The sequence below is a fragment of the Hippocampus bargibanti genome, linkage group LG13 (assembly GCF_051943395.1).
Source record: "Hippocampus bargibanti isolate YZ-2025 linkage group LG13, ASM5194339v1, whole genome shotgun sequence".
NCBI classification, from domain to species: Eukaryota; Metazoa; Chordata; class Actinopteri; order Syngnathiformes; family Syngnathidae; genus Hippocampus; species Hippocampus bargibanti.
Window position 1 is genome coordinate 16,542,242 of NC_142746.1, and position 22,871 is coordinate 16,565,112.

At 41.1% G+C, this 22,871-nt stretch overlaps 1 protein-coding gene across 4 annotated transcripts in view; it reads right to left on the reverse strand.

Annotated features, from left to right (window-relative positions):
- Window positions 1–1,613: 1,613 nt before the first annotated feature.
- The window catches only part of sipa1l2a (signal-induced proliferation-associated 1like 2, genome duplicate a), an 89,871-nt gene continuing 68,613 nt past the window's right edge, over window positions 1,614–22,871 (reverse strand). The window contains exons 15-22 of one of the 4 annotated variants that reach the window (XM_089011890.1): window positions 20,240–20,518; window positions 19,393–19,446; window positions 17,072–17,210; window positions 12,451–12,670; window positions 10,475–10,606; window positions 6,631–6,748; window positions 5,451–5,526; window positions 1,614–4,118 (exon numbers count right to left, since the gene is read on the reverse strand). In XM_089011890.1, coding sequence (XP_088868016.1) covers window positions 3,972–4,118; window positions 5,451–5,526; window positions 6,631–6,748; window positions 10,475–10,606; window positions 12,451–12,670; window positions 17,072–17,210; window positions 19,393–19,446; window positions 20,240–20,518 — 1,165 coding nt within the window. In that variant the 3' untranslated portion in view covers window positions 1,614–3,971. The remainder of the gene's footprint in view (window positions 4,119–5,450; window positions 5,527–6,630; window positions 6,749–10,474; window positions 10,607–12,450; window positions 12,671–17,071; window positions 17,211–19,392; window positions 19,447–20,239; window positions 20,519–22,871) is intronic. The other 3 variants (XM_089011892.1, XM_089011893.1, XM_089011894.1) reach the window with 3 other exon arrangements.

Sequence of the window (22,871 nt, forward strand, 5' to 3'; positions counted from 1 at the left end):
CCTCTCCCTTTGGCACCTGTTTTTGGCTCCCGATTGAACTCCCGATCATAACGCCCGTCTACAAATCTCCCCCATCTGAACCAACACTGGCAACACTTGCACCTCAGACCAGTACACCCCCCCCCCCCCTCATCTGCTGTCCTGGCAACGTGCACATGCATGGAGATTATCTACTTAATCTCACAGCTCCAAACCAGAGCGCCTTCACATGCACGCACACGGCCATGCTGCCATTTTGGCTGGACCGAGGTCAGATAGCGATCACCGAGTTCCCAGTGCAGGCGGCTTGGTAACATGAACCCTGCAGGTTTGTTGTCTTGCGCTTCATTTTTTTTAAAGCCTCTTCCTCGATGTCATGAGCTCATTCGCACATTCGCAGTGCGATAAATGCGTGAGGAGTGTGCGTCCTGCTCAATCACACTCCATGTAATAGAAAGACCAAAATCGCCCTTCTGAGATAGGACAAGGCGCCGCACTGTTACTTTTCGCATAATGCTCTGGCTGGCCCGAGGACTAGAAACACTCGGCCATCCACTCCGGCAAGCTTCGGCTGGAAGCTCCTGGAAGGAAGTGGCAGGCAAATTGCATTATTTTTTTCTGTGAACACTCAGAGGGGCTTGAGATTAATTTTTCAGCAGGTTCTTGCTGTCCCTGAAGCAAACGCGACATCTGCCAATTATTTAAAGTCACTCACATCTCACAAACACATCATGTTCATCTATTTTGTACTAACTAAAATGATCACATGACTCATTTAAACTAGTTTTCTGTATCAGAAATTGCTTCACTAACTTAATTTAAGGCAGTTTGTGTTTTAGCTCAACCCATTAGTGGGACAAAATTACGTCACATATAATATTTTTTTGAAGAAAATCAAGTCTTTTGGGTGCGTCTTATACACCGGACAATCCGGTATATTAAGTCATTCACTGTCATCCCCGAATTTATTCGGGAATTGAAAATATGACGTAGAGCGGCATTCCCAAATTTGTTTTGGTTTTTCTTGCTGGGGTGCCGATAAAAAGCTGGCCAGACCTCTGGCAATGTTTTTCCCTTCCACAAGGGGGCATCATTTTCCTTTTTTCCATGTTAGCACTTTGTTCCAGCTTCAGCTATTGTTAAAGCGCTATATAAACAAAAACATATGTATTGCATTGTAATTTGGATATCCACCCTCATTTCAAGCTCATATAACTCCTGACCCAAATAATTTAGGAATTAACCCTTTATTTCGGGTGAAAGAAGAGAGTCTAAGGTTTCTTACGCTGCATTGAATGTTTACGTAGTCCTAAAACTCAAGATTTTGTGTGTCTAGGAATTCAAGTGACAATGACAAAAACCTTGGCACTGAAGTGGACACATTTTTGCACCTATCTGGCAGTGAATGAGTTAAAAGCAATAATTGAATTTAGATTTGGGACATTACGGTACTTTTTTGGGGCGGCGGTAGTTTCCAGACACACTTTATTTTGGTCCACGCCAGATAAAAAAAGAGACAGTAGTTCCTTAGAATGCTGGTGACTTGACTGTGGACTTTCAAACCTGATTCTTACCAAAAGCTAATTGGTTCCAAACTAGAATGAATGAAATCAATAAAAGAAACATCCAATGCAAATATTTCCATCTACATTTATTTAAAAAAAACAAACAAACAAAAATAACACAAAAACAACATCCAGTGTCTCTCCCTCTCGGGAGTGAGACGGAGCAACATATTTAAAAGCAACCAAACCGGCAAACTGTATTCTAGCAGCGTCCAAATGTTGGAATCTCCAAAGTTATCATTTATATATTTAAATATATACGTGTTGTTTTTTTGTTTTTCTTTTCTTTTTTTTAGCCCTGCCCAGCTACACACTTTACAACATACACAGAGCTTTATGTCCCCTTAGTGCAGCAAGAGAAAATCAATTACCTTTAACAAAATAAACAACTTTTAGGTTAAATAAACTTAAATAACAGTGTTAAATACAAGACACTTCTGTGGCCGATATGTACAGAAATCAATACATTTGGCATTGTAATTGTGGTTTACTGGTGCTTGCTTCGATGCTTTTGAAAACCACTGCATACGAACACATTTCGCTGTGATGAAGTACACAAAGTATCTCTCACACACACACACACGCATATACACAAAAGGACGCACCCACAAACACTCAGGTTTCTATCAGTGAGCCACAGACGAGACGTGTTTAAAAAAAGCCGAGAGAAACAATCCGATTTCCACCCAAGAATTTTAGGCACAATGTCCTGCTTAAGAGTACAACAGTTTCATGTTTGTGCTCACCTCTTTATCGTTTTATTCCCAACACAGTTTCATAACTACAACGTGTTATTGCTAGGACAGCGCGACACAGTGACTGAAGACTACCGACAATCGTGTGTAAGGAAAAAGCACCCTTGAACAACCAAAACCGCTGGCGAAATGTGACACGTCATCACAACACTGACGGAACAAAAAAATGGAGTTGAGTTGAAACAACAAGAAAGAAAAAGGCATAGATAACCCCCTCCCTCTCTGTCTTTGAGTCACTTGGGGGAAGCAAAAAGTCTCAAAATGAGGTACATTCATTATTCCTCCAGCTGTACTTTTCACCCAAGATTTGATTCGTCTTCAGTGTGTATGTGTACCACTTCACAAAATCATTTGTCAGGAGTGGTGACTGTGTGTGGAGCCGAGTACAGCTGCAGGTACAGTAGACTGACGTGACATATAATACGTAGGTAGGTCTGTGTAGTCGTACAGGAGTGGTCCATCGATGAAAAGGTTTCTTCAGCCGTCATCTGTACTTCTTTGAAGGTGTCGGAGGTCTCGCTCCTCATCCAAAGAGCTTCGTCAGTGAACTAAAGTTGTGCTGGTAACTAGCCCTATACTGTATTTATCTCTAATGGACAGAGGTGGCAGTGCCAGACCTCTGCTCTGATAGGTTCCTTCTCTAAGGTTGGGGGAGCAGTAGACTACTCCCTGAAGCTAATCTGCTTACTTCTTTTTTAGAACAAGGGAAGTAATAAGATTACTTCTTTTTCAGAACAAGAGAAGTAATCAGATTATTTCATTTCAGAACACAGAAAGTAATCAGATTACTTCTTTTTCAGAACAAAGTAATCAGATCACTTCTTTTTCAGAACAAGTGAAGTAATCTCATTACTTATTTTTCAGAACAGATGAAGTAATCAGATTACTACCTTTTTACAACAAGAGCAGTAATCGGATTACTTCATTTTCAGAACAAAAGAAGTAATCTGATTACTTGTTTTTTTTTTCAGAACAGAATAAGTAATCAGATTACATATTTTTCAGAACAAAAGACGTCATCAGATTACTTCTTTTCCAGAACAAGAGAAGTAATCTGATTACTACTTTTCCAGAACAACAGAAGTAATCTGATTACTTCTGTTCAGAACTAGAGAAGTAATCAGATTATTTCCTTTCAGAGCAAAAGTAGTAATCAGATTATCTTCAAGGAGTAGTCTACTGATCCCCCAACCTTAGCGCAGGGACCTATCAGAGCACTGCCACCTCTGTCCATGAGGGATATACAGATATATAGAGCCAGAGTTACCAGCACAACTTTAGCTCGCTGACAAAGATCTTCAGATGATGAGCGAAACATCCGATACCTTCAAAGAAGTACAGACGACGGCTGAAGAAACCTTTTCATCGAAGAACGTAGGTAGGTTACAACTTGACGACGGTAAATGAGCTTTACATTCCACGACTGTAAGAGGATCTCAGGGAAGAATTCCTCCCAGCAGCCGGAGATGAGGGAATTTCCCAGAAGGAGTCTCAGCTGGCGCGATGGAGAAAGTGTTTATGTCACATACACAGAAATCTGCGCTGTTTACGAGGAGGCTTGTTCACATCGTCTATCCACACTATAACTCTTTTTAGAGACTCCAGAATACAATTCACAAATGTTGTGGACGGGTCCTGGAGTGTGTTGCGTCCACCTCGTCGGTCTCCATTTTCAGGGCTTCTTATCGATGCTGTGAAAGAACCACTCGGTAAACTTCCTGAGCTGAGCCGACGCCGTCTGGCTCTCCTCCTGCAGCCGCATGTTGTCCTGCCTCAGGTGCTGTACCTCCTCCTGTAGCATTGCCTTGTCCTCCTTTTCCTAAACAGAGGCATGCACGGACAGATTGTGTCAGTGACCAAAAAGAATCCAGTTAGGTAGTTCAAGGACAATCGACATCTCCGGACAAGTTGTGTCCATAATTTGTAAAATGGCTTCAAATGACTTCTACTGAGCGTATTTTACAAAGATTCCACCGCATATAGCTATATTTTACGTTTTAAGACTCGCGCTGAATATTCCGGAAGTCTTGTTTTTGAGTTGGTGACGAGTCCTCACCCTACGTCACTGAAGGAACGCCCCTGACCGAAAAAAGGACACATTGTAGCAGTCCTTCCATCACGTCAATGCATTTTGCTGTACTAGTTTGGTCTGAAAACGTTGTGTTGCACCAAAAAGAGGCAGAAGAGGGCGACAAAGCTCCATGTAAGGAATTTATCAGCCTGTGGAAACAGGCTGATTAATTCCTCACACGGAGCTTGGTCGCCATTTTCTGCCTCTTTTTTTGGGGGGGTGATACATTTCCCCCCAATGTTGCCTCAAAATGGCACGGAATAAATTCTTTAATCGATTGCCAACATGTATGCTTTCCTCTTCAGAACTATTTGAATCATATTCATAACTGGATGTGTAACAACAAAGCATATTCTCAGAATCTGAAGCCATTGTTTTGATTCTCGAGCAATGCAAGACGTCTTGGCGTGACGTCATGAACTGGGGGCGGGACTTTCTGAAAATGCCCAATTCGCAGCTCAATTTTTTGCAGATTTTGGAGACTGGTATTTTAGATGTTATAAAACGTTTTTCTGATGTCAGTTAGGAAACAAAAAAAGTGATGTCGGTTGTCCTTTAAGCGGCCATAATATATCCATCCATTGATTTTCTGTAGGTTTTGTCTTCGCTCCACAATGACTGACACATTTGAGTCTTCAATTAATCGAAGCCTAACCGAAGTATCCACATGCACTAACATAACACATACAAAGGGAAAGCCAGAGGCGAAATTTAAAACACGTCAAACGCACTAACCACCGAAAGAAGTGCCTAATTAAAAATTCTTAAAAAGAGGTTGATGAAAGCATTGCCGTTACAAACGGTTGTCATCATTAAAGGGAGATATTAACATTGCAAAGAAGCCTTTATGAGCTTGATAAAGGTGGACTTTCTCCCCGTTTCGGATTGATTAGAGGTGGGGAAACATGAAGGGCGGATACAAAGAGGCAAGCAAAGTAGCCTATTGAATGAAAAGGACGCGTTGCCATTGGGAAGACCTCACAGGGCACTCGTGTCTATTCTGAGTGAGGCTGCATGGAGATGGAGAGCAAACTCAACGATGAAACGCTGAAGCTATACATTAGAATTGGGGGATGCTACCTTTCGGAGGTCATGTTGCAGCTGCCTGAGAATCACCTCGAGCTGGTTCACTTTGCCTGTGAGTGTCGATGGGGCACTGCAGAGTGAAATCAGAATCAGAATCAGAAAGCCTTTAATCGTCCCACAATGGGGAATTTTGCAAAAAGAGAACAAGATAACTAAAATCTATGACTCCTTTGGGGAAATTACTGTACAGCAGCAGACAAAAATAAGACAGTACTTATATGTCATAAAATATTGGTGTAAACAACTATGCAGTGGAATTAGAACCATACTAAGTACCAGTAAATGAGCAGCATTCAATTTGATTGAATAGAATTGAACCTACATGCATCCGGAAATGAACATAAATAGTTGAAAATAAAGTAAACAGCAGCAATACTACTGGTAGGATGGTGACAGCAACAAAGGAACAGATATTTTGTCAACAATATTCTATTTGATGCATACAATCCATCTATGCACATATTAATTAGAAGAAAATGGATGAAATCCAAGATGGCGCCCAAGTAGACAGCCATCAGCAAGCCTTGCTTTTTTGTGTTGTTTTTGTGTTTTAGTTTGTCACTTTGAGTTGTTGTGCGTCGTATGGAACGGATACGGATTGTTTTTCAGCAATGAGAAGAAAGGAGCGTCAGCGCAGAGCGCCGAGGCGTATGTGAAATTGTTGCGGCTTGGAATTGAAGCGGATTTACGTGGGACAGGAGATGTGAGACAATCTCTTTTCGTCAATGGATGCTGAAGCTTTGTGGTTGCTTTCAACATTTAGCTTTTAGCAGACGTGCACGTTTCACCATGAAGTCCCTGATCCACTGCTAAAAAGGACGCTTAGATCATTTCCTCTTTCATCTAGAACTTCTTCATACAACAAAGAGTGTACAGAAAGTACTTTAGATTCAATAACCGTCTGTGTCTTTTTTGTTGTGTTATGTGATTTGCTATTTAGTCTTTTGTTGTTGTTTTGACTTCAAGATGGCGCCCCTGGGTGCAGGCAGTTCCATTATGCGCCGTCCCAAAGATTAAATAATCTTTTTCTTCTTACTTTTGATCCCTGCTTCATTAATCATGACCCTAACAATGCACACAGTTCGTAAAGTACATGTAGGGTTAGACAAAGAGATGCTTTTCTAACAAAGTTTCTTTGCTTCGGCCTATCCAGGACGCTCATGTTAGTACATACTCTGTGTCCAGGGCAGCTCCTTCCGCCTCCACAACCCGTCTGGTCAGCTCTCGAGATAGCTCCAGTGCTTCGGCCCGCTGCATGTCTGTCATTGTGCAGAAAGATGCCACGCGCTGGTCTATGGATACAATAGAAAAAAAAAATTAGGTCAGAAGTTCAATTATAAAAAGCACATGCCTCGGTTAAGATAGAGCAACTCATTCAAGCAAAGTACGAAGCAATGATTTTGTTTAGTGTGTGTAGGCGAAAGGAGGGAGAAGTGGGGGGCATGGACTCTTTTGCACTCCTACAGAGTGATCACGATGTAGACAATATGGAACAAGGTGGTAAACAGAGCATTGAGTCCATTCCACATCTCAGAGTTTTCCTCTGGCAGCTGTTTGGTTCTTAATGGGTGAGAAGAATCAGACATGCTTATTTTCCCGTATCAGGCTTTTAAGCTTCCTCAAATCCCACCGGAAAAGCCAAATTTAGTATGTTACGCTCAATAACTGCTCAGTTTTAGAAGCATAATGCTCTTTTTTTGAGTAAGCAAAGTCTCTGTCCTGCATCCATGGTGTGAGGACACAAGATAGGGGGATCTACATATTCACAGGAGGGATTAAGTCCCCCCCCCCCCTTCCTTTAATGTCGCACTAATCCAGTCAAAGACAAAAAGCTAATTGAGTCTGGATGTGGATGCTCAGACGAGGTAGAAAAGGGACACCAAGCTTTCATTTACATATGAATCAATATTTTCTTCATATTCGATATATGTGTTTGAAAAATAGACATAAAAAAGCAGTTTGTGTGTTTTGGGAATGCAGAATCCATCATGAACAGATAAACAGATGAAACATACACGAGTTATTGAATTTACACCCTTGAGCTGTAATCATTTCTGCTGTTTTACTGAAAAGAGGCAATTAAAATGGAATGGTTTGGTTGGTACAATGTAGTATCCCCCCCCCCTTTGTATCTTCTCTTCATGAGTGTTTCGGGGTCCAAATGAGCAGCGGGGGTAAACGCATCGCTCTAAGCAGTAAAACATACATGTCGACGCATGGCACAACAAGAGCCTCCAGCGACATTCTGCTCCAACAACAAGACTCCGTTCGCGTCCGGTCGGGCTGCCTGTTACAATCTGCAATCTCCTCATTGTTTCTATTCCTTTTAAATGTTTTTTTTTCTTCTGCAGGGCAATGCAGCAGAAAATGTATCTGTATCTGAATCAGGCGTTCTTATTAATTATGACAAACGAGTTGTCACATGCTATATTGCCCCGCTCAGGGGACTAACTCGGTCGGGGTCAGAGGGAGTTCAGGCATGCTGGCGTTCCTGTGACAAATGGGGAATACTTTGCAAGCAGGCTTGTAAAATGGTGGGGAAAAAAATTAAAGAACACGATGCTGACCATGAGAAAATGATGACATGTGTCATGGCTTCATTAAAATGCTCTACTGAGTTGACAAGGATCAGCCAAACGATTTTTTAACGTTACAGCGATTTAAAATGAGGCTAAAAACAGCATACACATGTTGTTCAATGTCAAAGATATATATGTACTTAGGAAAAAAATACCTATATTTCAACTTGTCAATCGTGAAAATATCACGTTTGCTTCTACAGTAAAGTCTCGTTATATCGATATCGGATATATCGATAGTCCCGGTTATATCGATACTATTTCTATGCACGCTAGGAGAAAATTACATGCAAACAGGGTCGGATATATCGATAGTCCCGGTTATATCGATATTTTTTCGGACTCCCTTGAATATCGATATAACGAGACTTTACTGTATTTTAAGAGAACAAAACAGAAATATTTTATAATCAATCAAACATTTAATTATCAATCTTGTTTGAAAAGTACAATAAATTGTAAGTCATTATTAGTAACTTCAAATACGCGCATCAAACCTACATTCCTATGGGTTGACAAAAATAGCTAGCAACAAACTCCTGACCTGTCAACCTATATGTTTTCCCCGTATTGTATAATTTTTTTAGCATTTCAAATAATCGATGAGAAGGTTTCTTCAGCCGTCATCTGTACAAAAGTGAAGGTTTCGGACGTTTCGCCTCCTATTTCACCTCTTGGATAGGAGGCGAAACGTCCGAAACCTTCACTTTTGTACAGATGACGGCTGAAGAAACCTTCTCATCGATGGACCACTCCTGTACGACTGAGAGCTTACACAGACATTTCAAATAATGTATAGCGTGTGACAAATTTTATACAGGATTTTTTTTTTTAAATTGTGATCCAAAGACCATTTTGGGTCAAATCCAGTTCGTGTCAACTGCTGGTAGCTAACGACAAAAAAACTACTATTGTCACGGCAAACCAGCAAAACTAATCCTCAATCGTATTTGTATATTTTTTTATTGCTACGTACGGTCAGATTGATAAAAGCATAACGAGCACATGCGCGGTATGCTAACTGCATTTCCGCTTGTTAGCGTTTTTTTTATCATTTCAAATAATGTACGGCGTGCTATAACTTTTATACAGGAATTGTAATTATTTATATGGGCAGCTATTAGCCAAGGTTGACAGGTATGAAACTCAAATTACAAACACGCGTAATTTCCACCTTTTCTTGACCGAAGTATAACTCCTGGAAATGCTTCGGAGTATTTCTCATGAAACGACTGTAGTTTTCTTTTAGTTTTGACACTTTTTGTTGCTTTTTCTCCAGAAGATGGCAATGATAAAAACGATGCTAACTCTTGACTCTTGATTCCAGGAATGACCCTTAGCACGCGCACGCGCAATTAATCTGGAGGACGCTAACAGCTGGCACTGAGCCGATCACCTGTTTTTTAGATACAAATATTTAGCGATCTCGTGTTTTGAATGATTTTTGTGTAATTTAAAGCAGATTCTTTACTTACAGACAATGTAGGTGTTCAAATACCTGACATGTTTCGGCGACTACTTCCGCCTTCGTCAGAGTATACAGCAGAGTGGTAGCTAACGACAATGCTGCTACTATTGTCACGGCAAACCAGCAAAACTAATCCTCAATCGTATTTGTATATTTTTCGTCAGAAACATGTCAGGTATTTGAACACCTACACTGCCCGTAAGTAAAGAATCTGCTTTAAATTAGATATCAAGTAGACAGGATGAACTTAGTACAACGATTTTTGTGTATTTACTATTTTGACAATTTTTGATTTTTTTATTGGAAACCGTACTTTTCATTAATAAACCGTCACCAAGAATGGGATAATGAAAACCATATTCATTACGGCAAAACCGGGGTAGTTGGCAGGTATAGAAGGGTGGTAGAGGGGTATATACTTTTCATATGTGGTATACATCATATTCTTCATATTCGAGTAAACACATTTTAATACAATGCCACCTCAGAGGACAAGACAGGAACAATATCATTATATTATCATGTTGGGATTTTTGTTTTTCGAGATCACAAAAAAGTTTGCAAATGCGGCTGTGCTGAATGCATAATATAAGCTGGCAGAAAGGAGTCTAGCACTATCACACTATTTTTGGTCTTGGCAGAGAAGAAGCCACATCACCCATTTTCATGAATCTATCATGAGGAAGAAAACAGGCCGAAATCCCACCTGAAGGCTGATTGCTTCCTGAGTAGTGAGGAGTTGGGTTTGCGGTGTCAAAATAGGCTCAACCTCCAAGCAAAATTGCTTGACTGGAATTAGAATGAGGCTCAGAGAGGATAAAATGCAATTCCCTAACGCTATTCCAAAGCTACACATGCAAGAGAGAAAGTTCTTGCAGCTTGCAGACAGACAAACACATAAGCGAAGCAGCATAGAGGAAAGGCAGGGGTGGTGTCTAGGGGGCGCTAACACCTGCAGGAAGGCAAGTTACCTTCAAAGGCTTTTGCTGCATCAACCAGGTGAGACCAGTCCAGGCCTGTGGCAGTGTCGGGGAGGGGCATTAGGCCCGGGTCGCTGAGCTTGGACCTCTCTGCCAAGAAGCCATCAGAGAACCAAAATTCATCTGCAGAGATAGGCGGGTGCCCAGATCAGTGTCTGAGCCTGGTGCTGAGTTTCAGGCTCAGACAATGATCTGGAGTTGCCCGTCAATTTGCAGCACGGCATATGTGAAGGGGTTCGGAAGGAGTGGGCATCAAGGTGGGGGTGGGAGTTGGAATCTCATTTCTTGAGGATGTATATTAACAGCAGATGCCTTTCATATAAGCTTAGCTTCACATTTCTTTGGAATGTGACATTCAAGTGACTTGAACTGCAAAGTAACTTTAAATACACAGATTGGGCACAGCTGGGTGGCGTGACATGAAATAAAATGTTCTGCACCATTGCAAAATGCTGACAGAGGGAATAGATAAATTGTCAAAGTGTGTAAAAACTGTCATATTTTGATCAACCTTCCCCGCAACTATCTTCACCCAAGCCTTGGCACAAAAATAAACAAATAAATAAAACATATCCAATGCAATCAGCAGCCAACCATTCCAAAGAAGAATTTCAAGAAGGATAATAAGGGAAGCACATAGAGATCGAAGGACATCTCGAGCTGATGCTTCCGTTCTATTTAGCCATCAGTTTGAGGGATTCGCTGTTTACTAAATTGGGCTTCAGAATGGAAAAGGCGAAACCGCTCTTCTTCAACACCCTTCAAAACAATCAAGAATCCATCAGTTTGACAGGCCGACTAGGCTAAGGAGCCAATCACCCCTTCCCCCAACTCCTCCAAAAAGCTGTTTTCTGTCTAGCAGCGGCGGCCCGAGACAACTGAGGAATAATGTGGAAATGAGACATGAGGGACAGAGAGGGGAAGCAGACAGCGACTGATGAGTGAATGAAGCATCACGTCTAAAACACATGAGCACAGAAACATGGCTGTATTCACGTCAAAGCTGAGCTCCAAGACCCGCAATGGTGCGAGCAAGTCACATAATACATTTATTTATTTGTCTGGTTATTTATTTAGTTAGTTATTTATGCATATTTATTTATGTTTATTTGTGTGTGTGTATTTGTGTATTTATTTATGTATGCACTCATGTATTTATTTATATGTATCTACATGTGTATTTATTTATTTTGTTTATTCATTGATTTATTTGTGTATTTATTTATTTATTCATTCATAGATATGTATCTGCACATTTTCATTCATCCATTCATTCATTTATTTATTTGTTGATTTATTTGTGTATTTATTTCTGTATTCATTCATATGTATCTATCTATTTATTTATTTATTTGTGTTTGTTTTTTTTATTCATGTATTCATTGATTTATTTGTGTATTTATTTATGCATGTATTCATTTATTTATATGTATCTACATATTTATTTATTCCTTGATTTATTTGTGTATTTATGTATTTATTCATTTATTTATTAATTTATATGTATCTACAGGTTTATTGTTTCTTTCATTTATTGTTGATTTATTTGTGTATTTATTTATTTATTGGTGTATTTATTTATTTATTAGTTTTTTTATTTCTTTGTTTATTGCAAAAATATATTCAGAAGACGCGTGGCCAAACTAGCCAGCAGTGACAGGTGTCAGCTCGAGGCAGACGGTGCAGCAAGCCTCTTGTAGGCATCACGCCACCTAACACAACACTTCCAATTAGCTGGTGAGGCCAAGGAGTTTTGCTCAAGTGTTTTGCTGGTGGAGGCCAGTGGAATTGTTTTGATGCAAGTGGCTCTTCAAACAAGTATCGATATGCTGACTCTCATCTGGAGCCAAGTCACTAAGACACTCCAATAAGATGACTCGCTTGGATAAAACCATACCAGTAAGTCGTAAATGTAGTAAATATTCCATCATTCAAATCAGCGTTTTCTCTACCAAACTTGTACTTACTCCTCAGGTTGGACTGCGGCTGATTGTGGATCATGCGAGGAGGCAGGGTGCAGTGATAAGGTGGTGTGGTGCTGAAGAGAATGTCGTTCGGCATGGCTTGGTCCAGCATTGAGCTGTGGGAGCTTGCGTACGATGAGGCCTTGCGGTTGCTACATACACTTTCATCTGATAACGTCCGGTAAAGGGAATGACGCGGTGACAGACTTCCTGTTACAGACAGCTGGGTGGAAAAAAGAAAAAGAACAACTTATCAAAAGGGAGTTTCCGAGAATCAGAAAGCACTTTGCGCTATAATTAACGGTGGGCGGTTAAGGAGATAACAGAGAGAAAAACAGCAGTAATCACTGAGAATACAAAGCAGGGCAGCAGTACCTGCGACGGCTGCTTGGTAGAATACAAGTAAAGTCAACATCCATAGTTAACTCATTCAGTGCTAGACGTGCAAAAATGTGTCCACTCCAGTGCCAGGGTTTTTGTCATTGTCACTCAAATTCCAGGACCCGCAGAATATTGAGTTTTATGAATACATAAACATTCAATGCAGCGTAAGAAACCTTAGACGCTCTCCTTTCATATAAAAAAAGTTAATTCCTAAGTTATATGGGTCTGGAGTTATATGAGCTTAAAATGAGGGCGGCTGTCAAAACTACAATGCAATAGATACACATTGGTTTATATAGCGCTTTAACAAAAGCTGAAGCTGGAAAAAAGCGCTAACATGGAAAAAAGGGAATTGCTGCCCCCTTGTGGAAACATTGCCAAAGGTTTGGACAGTGCTTTATCAGCACCCAAGCAAGAAAAAACAAAACATGAATTAATTCGGGAATGGCGCTCTAAGTCATATTTCCAATTCCCGAATAAATTCATAAATGGCATAGAATGAGTTAATGATGAATGCAATGCGCACCTCAACATCACTTGTAGTTTAAATGTTAACTTGTATTGTTTCTCCATTTTATATTTAACAGTGGTGAACTAGTTTTTATGTTTGTGTCACAGGAATGTCCACATTCTATGAAAAACATTGCCTCTTTAGTTATGAAACATTGTATGGTCATACAAATGGTCATTTGAGGAAATTCATTACATAATCGTTCAAAAAAAAACATGAATTAAAACAAACTAGCTAGAGCTTCTATTCTGTTTAACTCTACAATGTACTATGACGAAATAACATAATGTAATGCTGAGAGATGCTTCTGGCATAGGCTTTCATCAAGGTACTGCCAGTAGTGCAGTCTACTAAATCACCTTTTTTGCTGAGCCGACTGCACACTTTCTCTGGAAAGCATGTACCGTGCAAACTGCTTTGCGTGTGTGCTTGCCACAATAGACCGAGAATGGATTCTCACAAGCCAGTGCACTGATCACCATGCAAGGTTAAAGAACAACCGCGGAAGCATTTTCCTCATGTGTGTGTGTGGGTGTTGGGGTGCCTGTTCGGGAAGAAGTAGTCCACAATGGATACATACAGATTTTCAAGGCCGTGGCCAGAATTTTGACAGGGATCTCCACACGCAAAACCACACAGCGAAACCCAATCCGTCATTGCCCCGTTTAGCTTACATAAATATTGTTGGAGAAGCATCAAAAGTAGCCACAAATGATATTCAAGGCTGTCAGCCAGATGAGTAAATGCCGGCCTGCAGCTTTCTTTCTCTAACCATCACTGACTGGCATCGACAGAAGCCTACACCCAGCCATCTCTATTTCAAAGACAGTGCTGTCAAAGAACACCGCAGTGAAAGCTTACAAACTGTTAATACATCTTTAAAGTAAAGATGCTGATATTCAAAAGAGCTTACAAACTCTGCCTTATTGGAAGCTTTAAACCCCTCTTACTCATCAAAATGTTGACTATCATTCAGAATTATCCCTCCTGTGAAGCAAAAATAGCCTCGATTACAGCACACACAAATAGACTAAAAATCAATGAAATCATTGGCGATAGAGCTTAAAGGGAAAGTCAACTCAAAACATTCCTTTAAGTCATTCACTGCCATTCATGAAGTTATTCGGGAATTGAAAATATGACAGAGCGCCATTCCCAGTTTTTTTGTTTTTTTTTGTTTGGCTGCCGATAAAGTGCTGGCAATGGCCTCTGGCAATGTTTTTTCCATTCCACAACAGGGCAGCATTTCCTTTTCCCCCATGTTAGTGCTTTGTTGCAGCTTCAGATGTTGTTAAAGCGATACACAGTAAAGTCTCGTTATATCGATATTCAAGGGAGTCTGAAAAAATATCGATATAACCGGGACTATCGATATATCCGACCCTGTTTGCATGTAATTTTCTCCGTGCGTGCATAGAAATAGTATCGATATAACTGGGACTATCGATATATCCGATATCGATATAACGAGACTTTACTGTATAAACCAATATCTATGTATTGCATTGTATTTTGGACAGCCGCCCTCATTTCAAGCTCATATGACTCCCGACCCATATAATTTATTTAATTAATGTTTTTTTTCTGATGAAAGACGAGAGTTGAAGGTTTCTTACGCTGCATTGAATGTTCAATATTCTGTGGGTCCTGCAATTTGAGTGAAAATGACAACAACCCTGGCACTGGAGTGGACACCTAAAGTTTTCTTTTAATAATACGTTCAATCCGGCACTACTAGTCTAAACTCTGCCATTTTTCCACTGCCATGTCAATTTCAGTCAACAGCAAAGAGGCAAACAGGTTGGGTTTTACTGACTAATTCATCTTCCAAAAACAAACTTATATATTTCAATTTACTTCCTCTTTCTTGATTTGCATAGGCGAGATTAGAGAAGTGATTCATTGAATAGAAAACATCTTCAACATAATGCTTGAAAGTGTCGAGTGGTTTGCACGTTCGCCTCACAGCTGCAGGGTTCATTTATGCTATCGATTCTGTGCTCTAGCCTTCCTATGCGGGGTTTGCACGTTCTCCATGTGCCTGCGTGGGTTTTCTCCAGGTACTCCCGTTTCCTCCCACATTCCAAAAACATGCACGCTGGGTTACTTGATAAATCGAAATTGCCCAGAGGTGTGATTGTGATTGCGGATGGTTGTTTCTGTATGCCCTGGAATTGGCTGGCAACCAGTTCAGGGTGCCCCCGCCTATTGGCCGAAGATAGCTGGGATAGGCTCCAGCATGCCCTGTGACCCTCGTGAGGATAAATCGGTTAAGTTAATGGATGGTTGTATAAGAGCAGTTTAGAAATGGTAATTTTCAGCATCACTGCCAAAATTCCAAGGCTGTTTTAGGATAGGATGAATTCTCTCGCCCAGCCACACTATCACATCCACCTTTTTTCCCTCTCATTGATCTCACTTTTTCCTCAGTGGGCAAAGGCTACAAGCGGCATATGGGGCCCTTTGACGTGCCACATGGGAGGATGTGTTGGAGAACCACCTATTCACTTGACAGTTTCTTTCCCACGAGAGAAGCGATAGAATAAGCTGCAAACGGCCTTTCCTTTACGTCAGCGGCACAATAGTCAGCCTGTCTTTGGAAGGGACATCCCGGCGGACACGGTGGCTGCCAAAGAAAATCTTTCAGCACCTGCTTACCCATACAAAGAATGGCATCGGTTGGCTGCCGGAAGTGACACATGCATTAACCTTTACTGGATTACTCTTCTTGATTACATAGGGGCCCAGTCATGTCACATTGTATTAAATTAGAAACAATCCGATGGCTTTTCCAACATTGTCATTACCGTAATGTGCCAGTTGATGATTGAAAACATTCACCCCCAACAAAACAACCACATTTGTTCCTTACGATTACATAGTTCATCTACAATAGTTTGGACATCTGGCCCAGCGCCCTCTTGCATGCATGTCCCTCCCAGATTGCTTTTCCACATGTGCACGTTTTCAGGCAGTGGATTGTGTGCAAATAAAGGCTTCCAATCAAAACTTTCAGTGCTTCTTTGGGTTTGTTGTTGAGCTCTTCTTATAGAGAAAATGAAGGGAAGGAACAAAGAGAAGCCCGGACACATCTGTGTTCATTTTACAAGAGAAAAGAGCTGTTTTACAATGAAAGGCTAATGTGCGAAAACCTGACCAACTAATCAGTGCGCCAAGATGCTTTGTACAAGGACAAGTCTTCCTCCTCTCGTGAGAAGAAGTGGATTTTATACAAGAATTGAGTGGCATCCAAAAATAACCCATTTGTGCATCTCCTGGGGTCCCTTCCAGGAAGATAATAGATGGAGGACAGCAGGAAAGGGGCTGGGGAGATGAGAGGGGGAGGGGTGGGTTGATGCAATTAATCGAGTCTGTAAGACCCAGCAACAGCAAACATCGTTCCATTCTGTGCTTCTAATCCATGACATCCCAATAGAGCAGACTCGGGCTCTGTTATAAATTGAATTTACCTGTCAATAGCAACCGAGATAAAGGCTATGGTAGGAGAGTGGAGTTATAGCCGCAGATGTTTGCTCTGCTTTTTCTGTCTATGTTGTTAGAGGTTATCTGCACTGGTTCAAACTCTGAATCCAGGAAAATAGCCTACAGGGTGTTTGCTCATATCAGAGCTTGATCCTTACAATGCTGTGTTTTCTCATGTTAAAGTTTAACAGGTTCCGTTTGGACTCACGCCATGAAAGATATAGTAGGACTAGTTGGTGGCTTTACCTTTTGACCCCTGCCTCCTCCTGGTGGACTGTCGGGTAGCATCATTTTCATGTATTCCTGCTTTGAAAGTCTCTGTAGTGATTTTTCATCCCGCTCGGCGGCCTGAAGGGGGGAGGCGGCCTCCAGTGCGTACAGTTGCCTAAAGTCAAAACAGAGGGCATACAACAGCAGAGCTCATCAGTAGGGTCATGAGAGCAACGTCTTGCAGGGAAGGCTTTGGGCCAGGCAGCCTGGGGTTAGATACTGAAGAAACTATGTCAGTATCACACAAGGCAACTCGGGTGGATCTGATTTAGCATGCCAACATCAGGCTTCAACAGAGTGTGAAGGAGCAGAACTGGATAGTGTGAAGAACACAGACAAGCACCGTGAAATAGGGGGAGGGGAGGGAGAGGCAACGGCAGGAGAGAAAAGAAGGATTTGTAGATTAATGATATTCAGAAAGAAGTACACAAATATTAGACTTTGGAGAAGTGTTCAGACACCATTGGAGGAAAGACATAAGAGGTGCAGGACCCAGAAGAGGTGGTGTGTTTTGATTTGTGGATGGTTGAGGACATTCAAATTCTTTTGAGAGCGAGCCCTCAAATGTGAACAACCTATCCGGTGAAGTCATCTTAAGTGAGCAGCCGTTGTGGCTGATATGGTGTCAGCGCTGCTCTTGGCACTGCTTTTGGCACTGCTGTTGGCAGAGTGTAAGATGGCTGCAGGGGGAAATTGCAACACACAAGCCTGGCTGCAACTCTTGCACATGCACGTGTGTTAAGAGTTGCGTAGCGGGAGACCATTCATATGCCACAGCTCGCGCTAAAACATTATGCAATTATTTGGGCTGTACTTTGCACTAGAACATGCAAATCTAACCTCTGAAGAGAGAGGACACTGATTCGCTGTGGTGACCCCGAAAGGAAAAAGAAGAAGACTTTGAACAAGTACAGGGGTCGGAAACCTATGGCTCTCAGGCCATATACAGTGATACCGCGGTTTACGAACCCCTTGGCTTACGAACCTTTCGGTTTACGAACGTCACATTTATGAAAAATTTACCTTGGCATACGAACTTTTTCATACACGGAGCTGCCTCAATGAGTGATGTGTTGTTCACGAACAAGCCCGTTCTTCTAACAACAAAATGGCATCTGACTGTTTTTGTCCTCTATTCCCCACCGCCAGTCTTCGGATAAAGCCACGTGATTCGTCAAGAACACAGCAGTGAAGGGGGGAGGGGTTTGAACATTAAAGAGACAGGCAGATGACAGTGAGAGAGTTTCAACTTTGATAGTTGAAAGGTAGAGTGTAGACTGCAAGGTTAAAATATCCAATCAATCAGGCTCCACAAACAACCCGCACAAGCCATCTGTACACTTGATAAAAAAGCTATCAACCCAGGTAAACAGAACACAATTGATGAGGAACCAGATACAATCATCACAGAGAAAGCACCTATAAGGGATCATTCCTCAAGATGGTGAAAGAAGAAGGTTACGTTCCTCATCAAGTGTTTAATGCTTATGAAACCAGCCACTGCATTCCATCAAGCCATCAAGGACCATCACAAAGGTAAATAAAATGACTTTAGTATAAGGTACAGTTTATTTCTTTAATTATTATACCATAGCACATTTATTATACATAAAATAAGGTATATTTTGTGTAGTTTTAAAGCTTAGAAAATTAGAAAGTAGAAAATTATGTTTTATGAGGACCTGGGAACGGATTATTCTAATTTTAATGGTTTCCTATGGGAAATTAATTTTTGGGATACACACTTTTCACCTTACACACTCTGTCTGCGAACCAATTAAGTTCGTAAGCCAAGGTATCACTGTATGGCTCTTTAACTATGGACATTGATCAGTCACGATGACAAATGTGTTGCAATTTTTTTGAGTACACCATTTGTCATGTGAAGGATAAATAGAAATGTATTCTTAATAGCTTCAAGTAAACCATTCGCTACCGCTGGGAATCTTGTAAAATAATGAAAATAGAGTGGAAAGTTTACAGTATGTTAACCTGCCAAACACTAAGCTCGTGGAACGTTTTTGTGATTGTCTATCTGAAACCGCAATGTAATGACTGGAGGGGTTGACAAAAGGAGTAGTGCACTGTAACATTATGCTGCAGTAGAAATGTCACCGCCACTGATGCACAAGTCATTAAACTCCACTTATAGAAAGCAATCATCTTGAAGGAGTGATGTGGCAGTCTGGGAAAAGGGATGGTAGTGTATGTATGTGTATGTGTGTGTCTGTGTATGGGGGAGGGTTCACAATGGTTCACAGCTCGGGCCAGAGGGTTGATTTCCACTGATTGTGTACCTTGCACGCTCAGACAGCATTTTGAAGAGGAGCGCTAACAAGCTCTCAGCTCCACTGGAACAAGAAGGAGTTGGTGGAAGAGAAAGAAAGGTGGCGTTAGGAGCACCATAACAAATACGGACTAGTGTTGGAGCAGGTCAAGAGAAATGTTCAAAGAATATCTGTAAAAAAATATTACACCATTCAGCAATAAGACAAGCTTATGTTTGGTAAAATAAATAATAAACAGCCCAATGGGGAAAATAACCAAATTAGGAATGTTTTTCATAAGCCGCCAGAAGATGACTTCAGCACATGTGATCAATCACAGAGCTCTTAAAAAACACATTTTAGAGAGTAAATGAAATTATTTAAAAGCCGGAGAAATGTATTCCGTAGTCTTTTGAAAGAAGCTCCATGTTTATTTGATCATCAGAGAGTCTTTGAAGGGAATAAGCTTCAACTGGGCCGAGTGTGGCATGCATCGATCTCCCTTTTGCTTTCCACGTGACTATTCTATACTCGGCATCCCATAGCCTTTCGCGGATCTCTCCTTGGCATCCACAAGAGATCTGCTACATGCTCTGACTGGCAGTCCACAGGGATCCGCCTTCTCGGAAACGATCAATAACCACAAGTGACATGTGCCAAGTGTATTATGTCCGCGGTTTCATTGAGCGTATTTATGCCGTAGCTGTCTGCTTCAATCAGGTTGGGTTTATGCACACTGGGAGTCCACTAGACAGTGGGGGTACTTGTATTAGAATAGGCCTGGGATGTCGTCATCATTAGTGGTAAAAGTCAACTGCAGCCCATGATTCACATGCAAAATCACATTTCTCTCTCCATCTTGTTCAAAAACACTCACCCACACTCTGAAATGTCGGGAGGTTCCTCTTTTCTGTGAGTATCATCATCACCATCATTATCAGTGGTCTTCACTGGGAGATTGCCATCTGGCTGTGAACATGTCTGTTCACAAGCGTCTGCGCTGGGATCCAGGCCATAATCAGGGCCTGGCCCAGGCTGCGGCTCAGGCTCTGCACCCGAGCAGCTGGTCTGAGGGATGGTGTACACCTTGGAGGAGTCGGCGGACATACAATATCTGGCACCGCGCGCCAACGGACTGCCAGAGTGATGTGAGCCGCTGAGCCAATAAGCAAAACAAAAGAAAACAAATAATGTAACTCAAAGGTTGACCATGCATGAATTGATGCAAAAACAGACAAAAATGATGAAGGCATAAACAAACATGAGATGAGAAAATGACACTTCCACTGGTGGGAAATCTGATGAAAAAATGTATATGATAATACCATATTTTACGGTGTATAAGCGGCACCCAAAAGCCTTCATTTTCTTGAACAGATGACCCTAATACGCAGTGTGCATAATATGTGAAGTAATATTGAGCCACAAAAGGTCTCGCAACTACTGCCACCAGCCACCGACTCCATTTTGAATAGTAGAAGAAGTAGCGCGTAACCTCAGCCTCTACTGCAGCTCCTTATAATGTGGTATGCCTTATATTTGGATAACTTTTATATATTTATATAACATATTGAGAAAACATTCTTCATTCATTGAAAGTGTATCTTATAGCCAGGTGCGCCTTATACTGTGTCTGGAAAAAGTTTGAGAACACACCATTCGTTGGCAGTGCGCCTTATACACCGGAAAATACGGTAATACAAATGCTTGTGTTTTGTTTGTCTTGCCGCATAGGGTATCCAATTCTAACACATGGTTAAAAAAAAAAAAAAAAAAACAAGAGTCTAACCGGACTTTCCGCATCTGTTAATTGTGGTGCTGAGGTAAGTAGGGGATATTTGTCTGACAGACTCGTCCAAGTTGTATCTGTTACTTTCATATGCAGGTAAGGTGATTGTTTAATTGCTGTGTGACATAGCAGAAGAGTGACAAACACTTCATGACTAATTATCTAAGGCAAACATAAATTGAAGCCATGTCTGGAAATGTTTTTACTCATAAGTCTGGAACGCTGTAAATTGAAGGCCATGCTCTCCTGTTAATTAATATACTGAATATACTACTGTGAAATGTTATGATTTCTTTAGCAAATCGCAGTTTGCCCGCTAATGATAAGATACAACACACACATTTTTTGGGGGGGAAATAATAAAAGTGGTCTATGATTCAAATTTAGATGTTTAGTCTAAATTGTGTGGGTTTTTTTTTCTGGTTCACTTAAGATTTAAAGTTGGCATTCGCTGATTGTATTAACCATTTGCATATTCATGACCATCTGGGCAACACCTCTTGTTGTCGCACTGTTGGTTCGAATGATCAAAATCAATGACATGAAAAAAATGGAATGCATCAGGGTGGTCATGATGGCACAAACTAGTTCCTTCTGCTGAACGTTATTCCAGATCGAAGAGTTGGGATGGTTCCCACATGCTACTAATTAGAGCATGTCATGCAAACCTAACCATGTCATGGATGCCATCCACACATAAGACTTCAGTTCTATTTTATAATGGCTATAACCACTTAGTGCTAAACTAGTCTTCTTCACATCTCTCCTCTATCCCAGATGGGTAGCAGTCTGGTGAGGGGCACTTTGGCAGGAATGTGTTGAACCACTCTCCCACGTTGCTCTCTAGAATGGCTCCAGATCCACTGACAATCCACAACACAGCTGGATGAGTCAGACCGAGGGGTCATGAGTGGAGCGCAAGGATATGTGTGTGTGTGTGTGGGGGGGGGGGAATCTAGCGATAGAGCCAGAAAATAAAATATCCTCATGTCTGCATGTTTGTTGAACTGAATGGAGGGAAGGGGTGTCTCTGTGTCAAATGTAGCACGGCAAACCATATAATGAGGAAACAGTTTGTATGTTATATCTCACTGGCGAGATCAATCATTTGACACACTCAAAATAAACCACAACTGACTCAAGTATTGGCCCAAAGAAGAAAGTTTGAGTTGTTTATCCCATTTTGTTCCTGAGCTTCCTCAAATCAATCTTTTATGGTTATTGCTGAAAATAAAGTGTTAAACATAGATGGCTTTGTTTTAGGATGACTTCAAACTGACCAAGCACAAAACACCACAATCATGAGCCGTTTCGTGGGTTGCTCAACAATTCTGACAAATTTATCAAAGTAGACAAGATGTTGCACCATTCAAATTACATTAGCATTATTAAATAACCATGCATTTCTAAAGCCACATATTTTGGTTTTGTTTGGAACAGGGGCAGATTTTGTATGTCCATAAAAGCACCGCAGTTCTCATTTTATTGCATTAACCGTTCCCTGCTTGCATGAGTAATGACGGCCTGATTTGCTGCGAAAGTGCTTTCCTTCACTTTCGATGAAATCAGAGCAACTTCCAGCAGGATATGCTGTGGTTGTCTCCAAACAGGCATTACGTATTTCTCCTCATATGTGACCATGGTGTTATTTCATGTGGAATGAAAACATGGTGCCTTTTTATACTTTTGGCCCTATGTCAGAGAGATCATGTTGGACTTC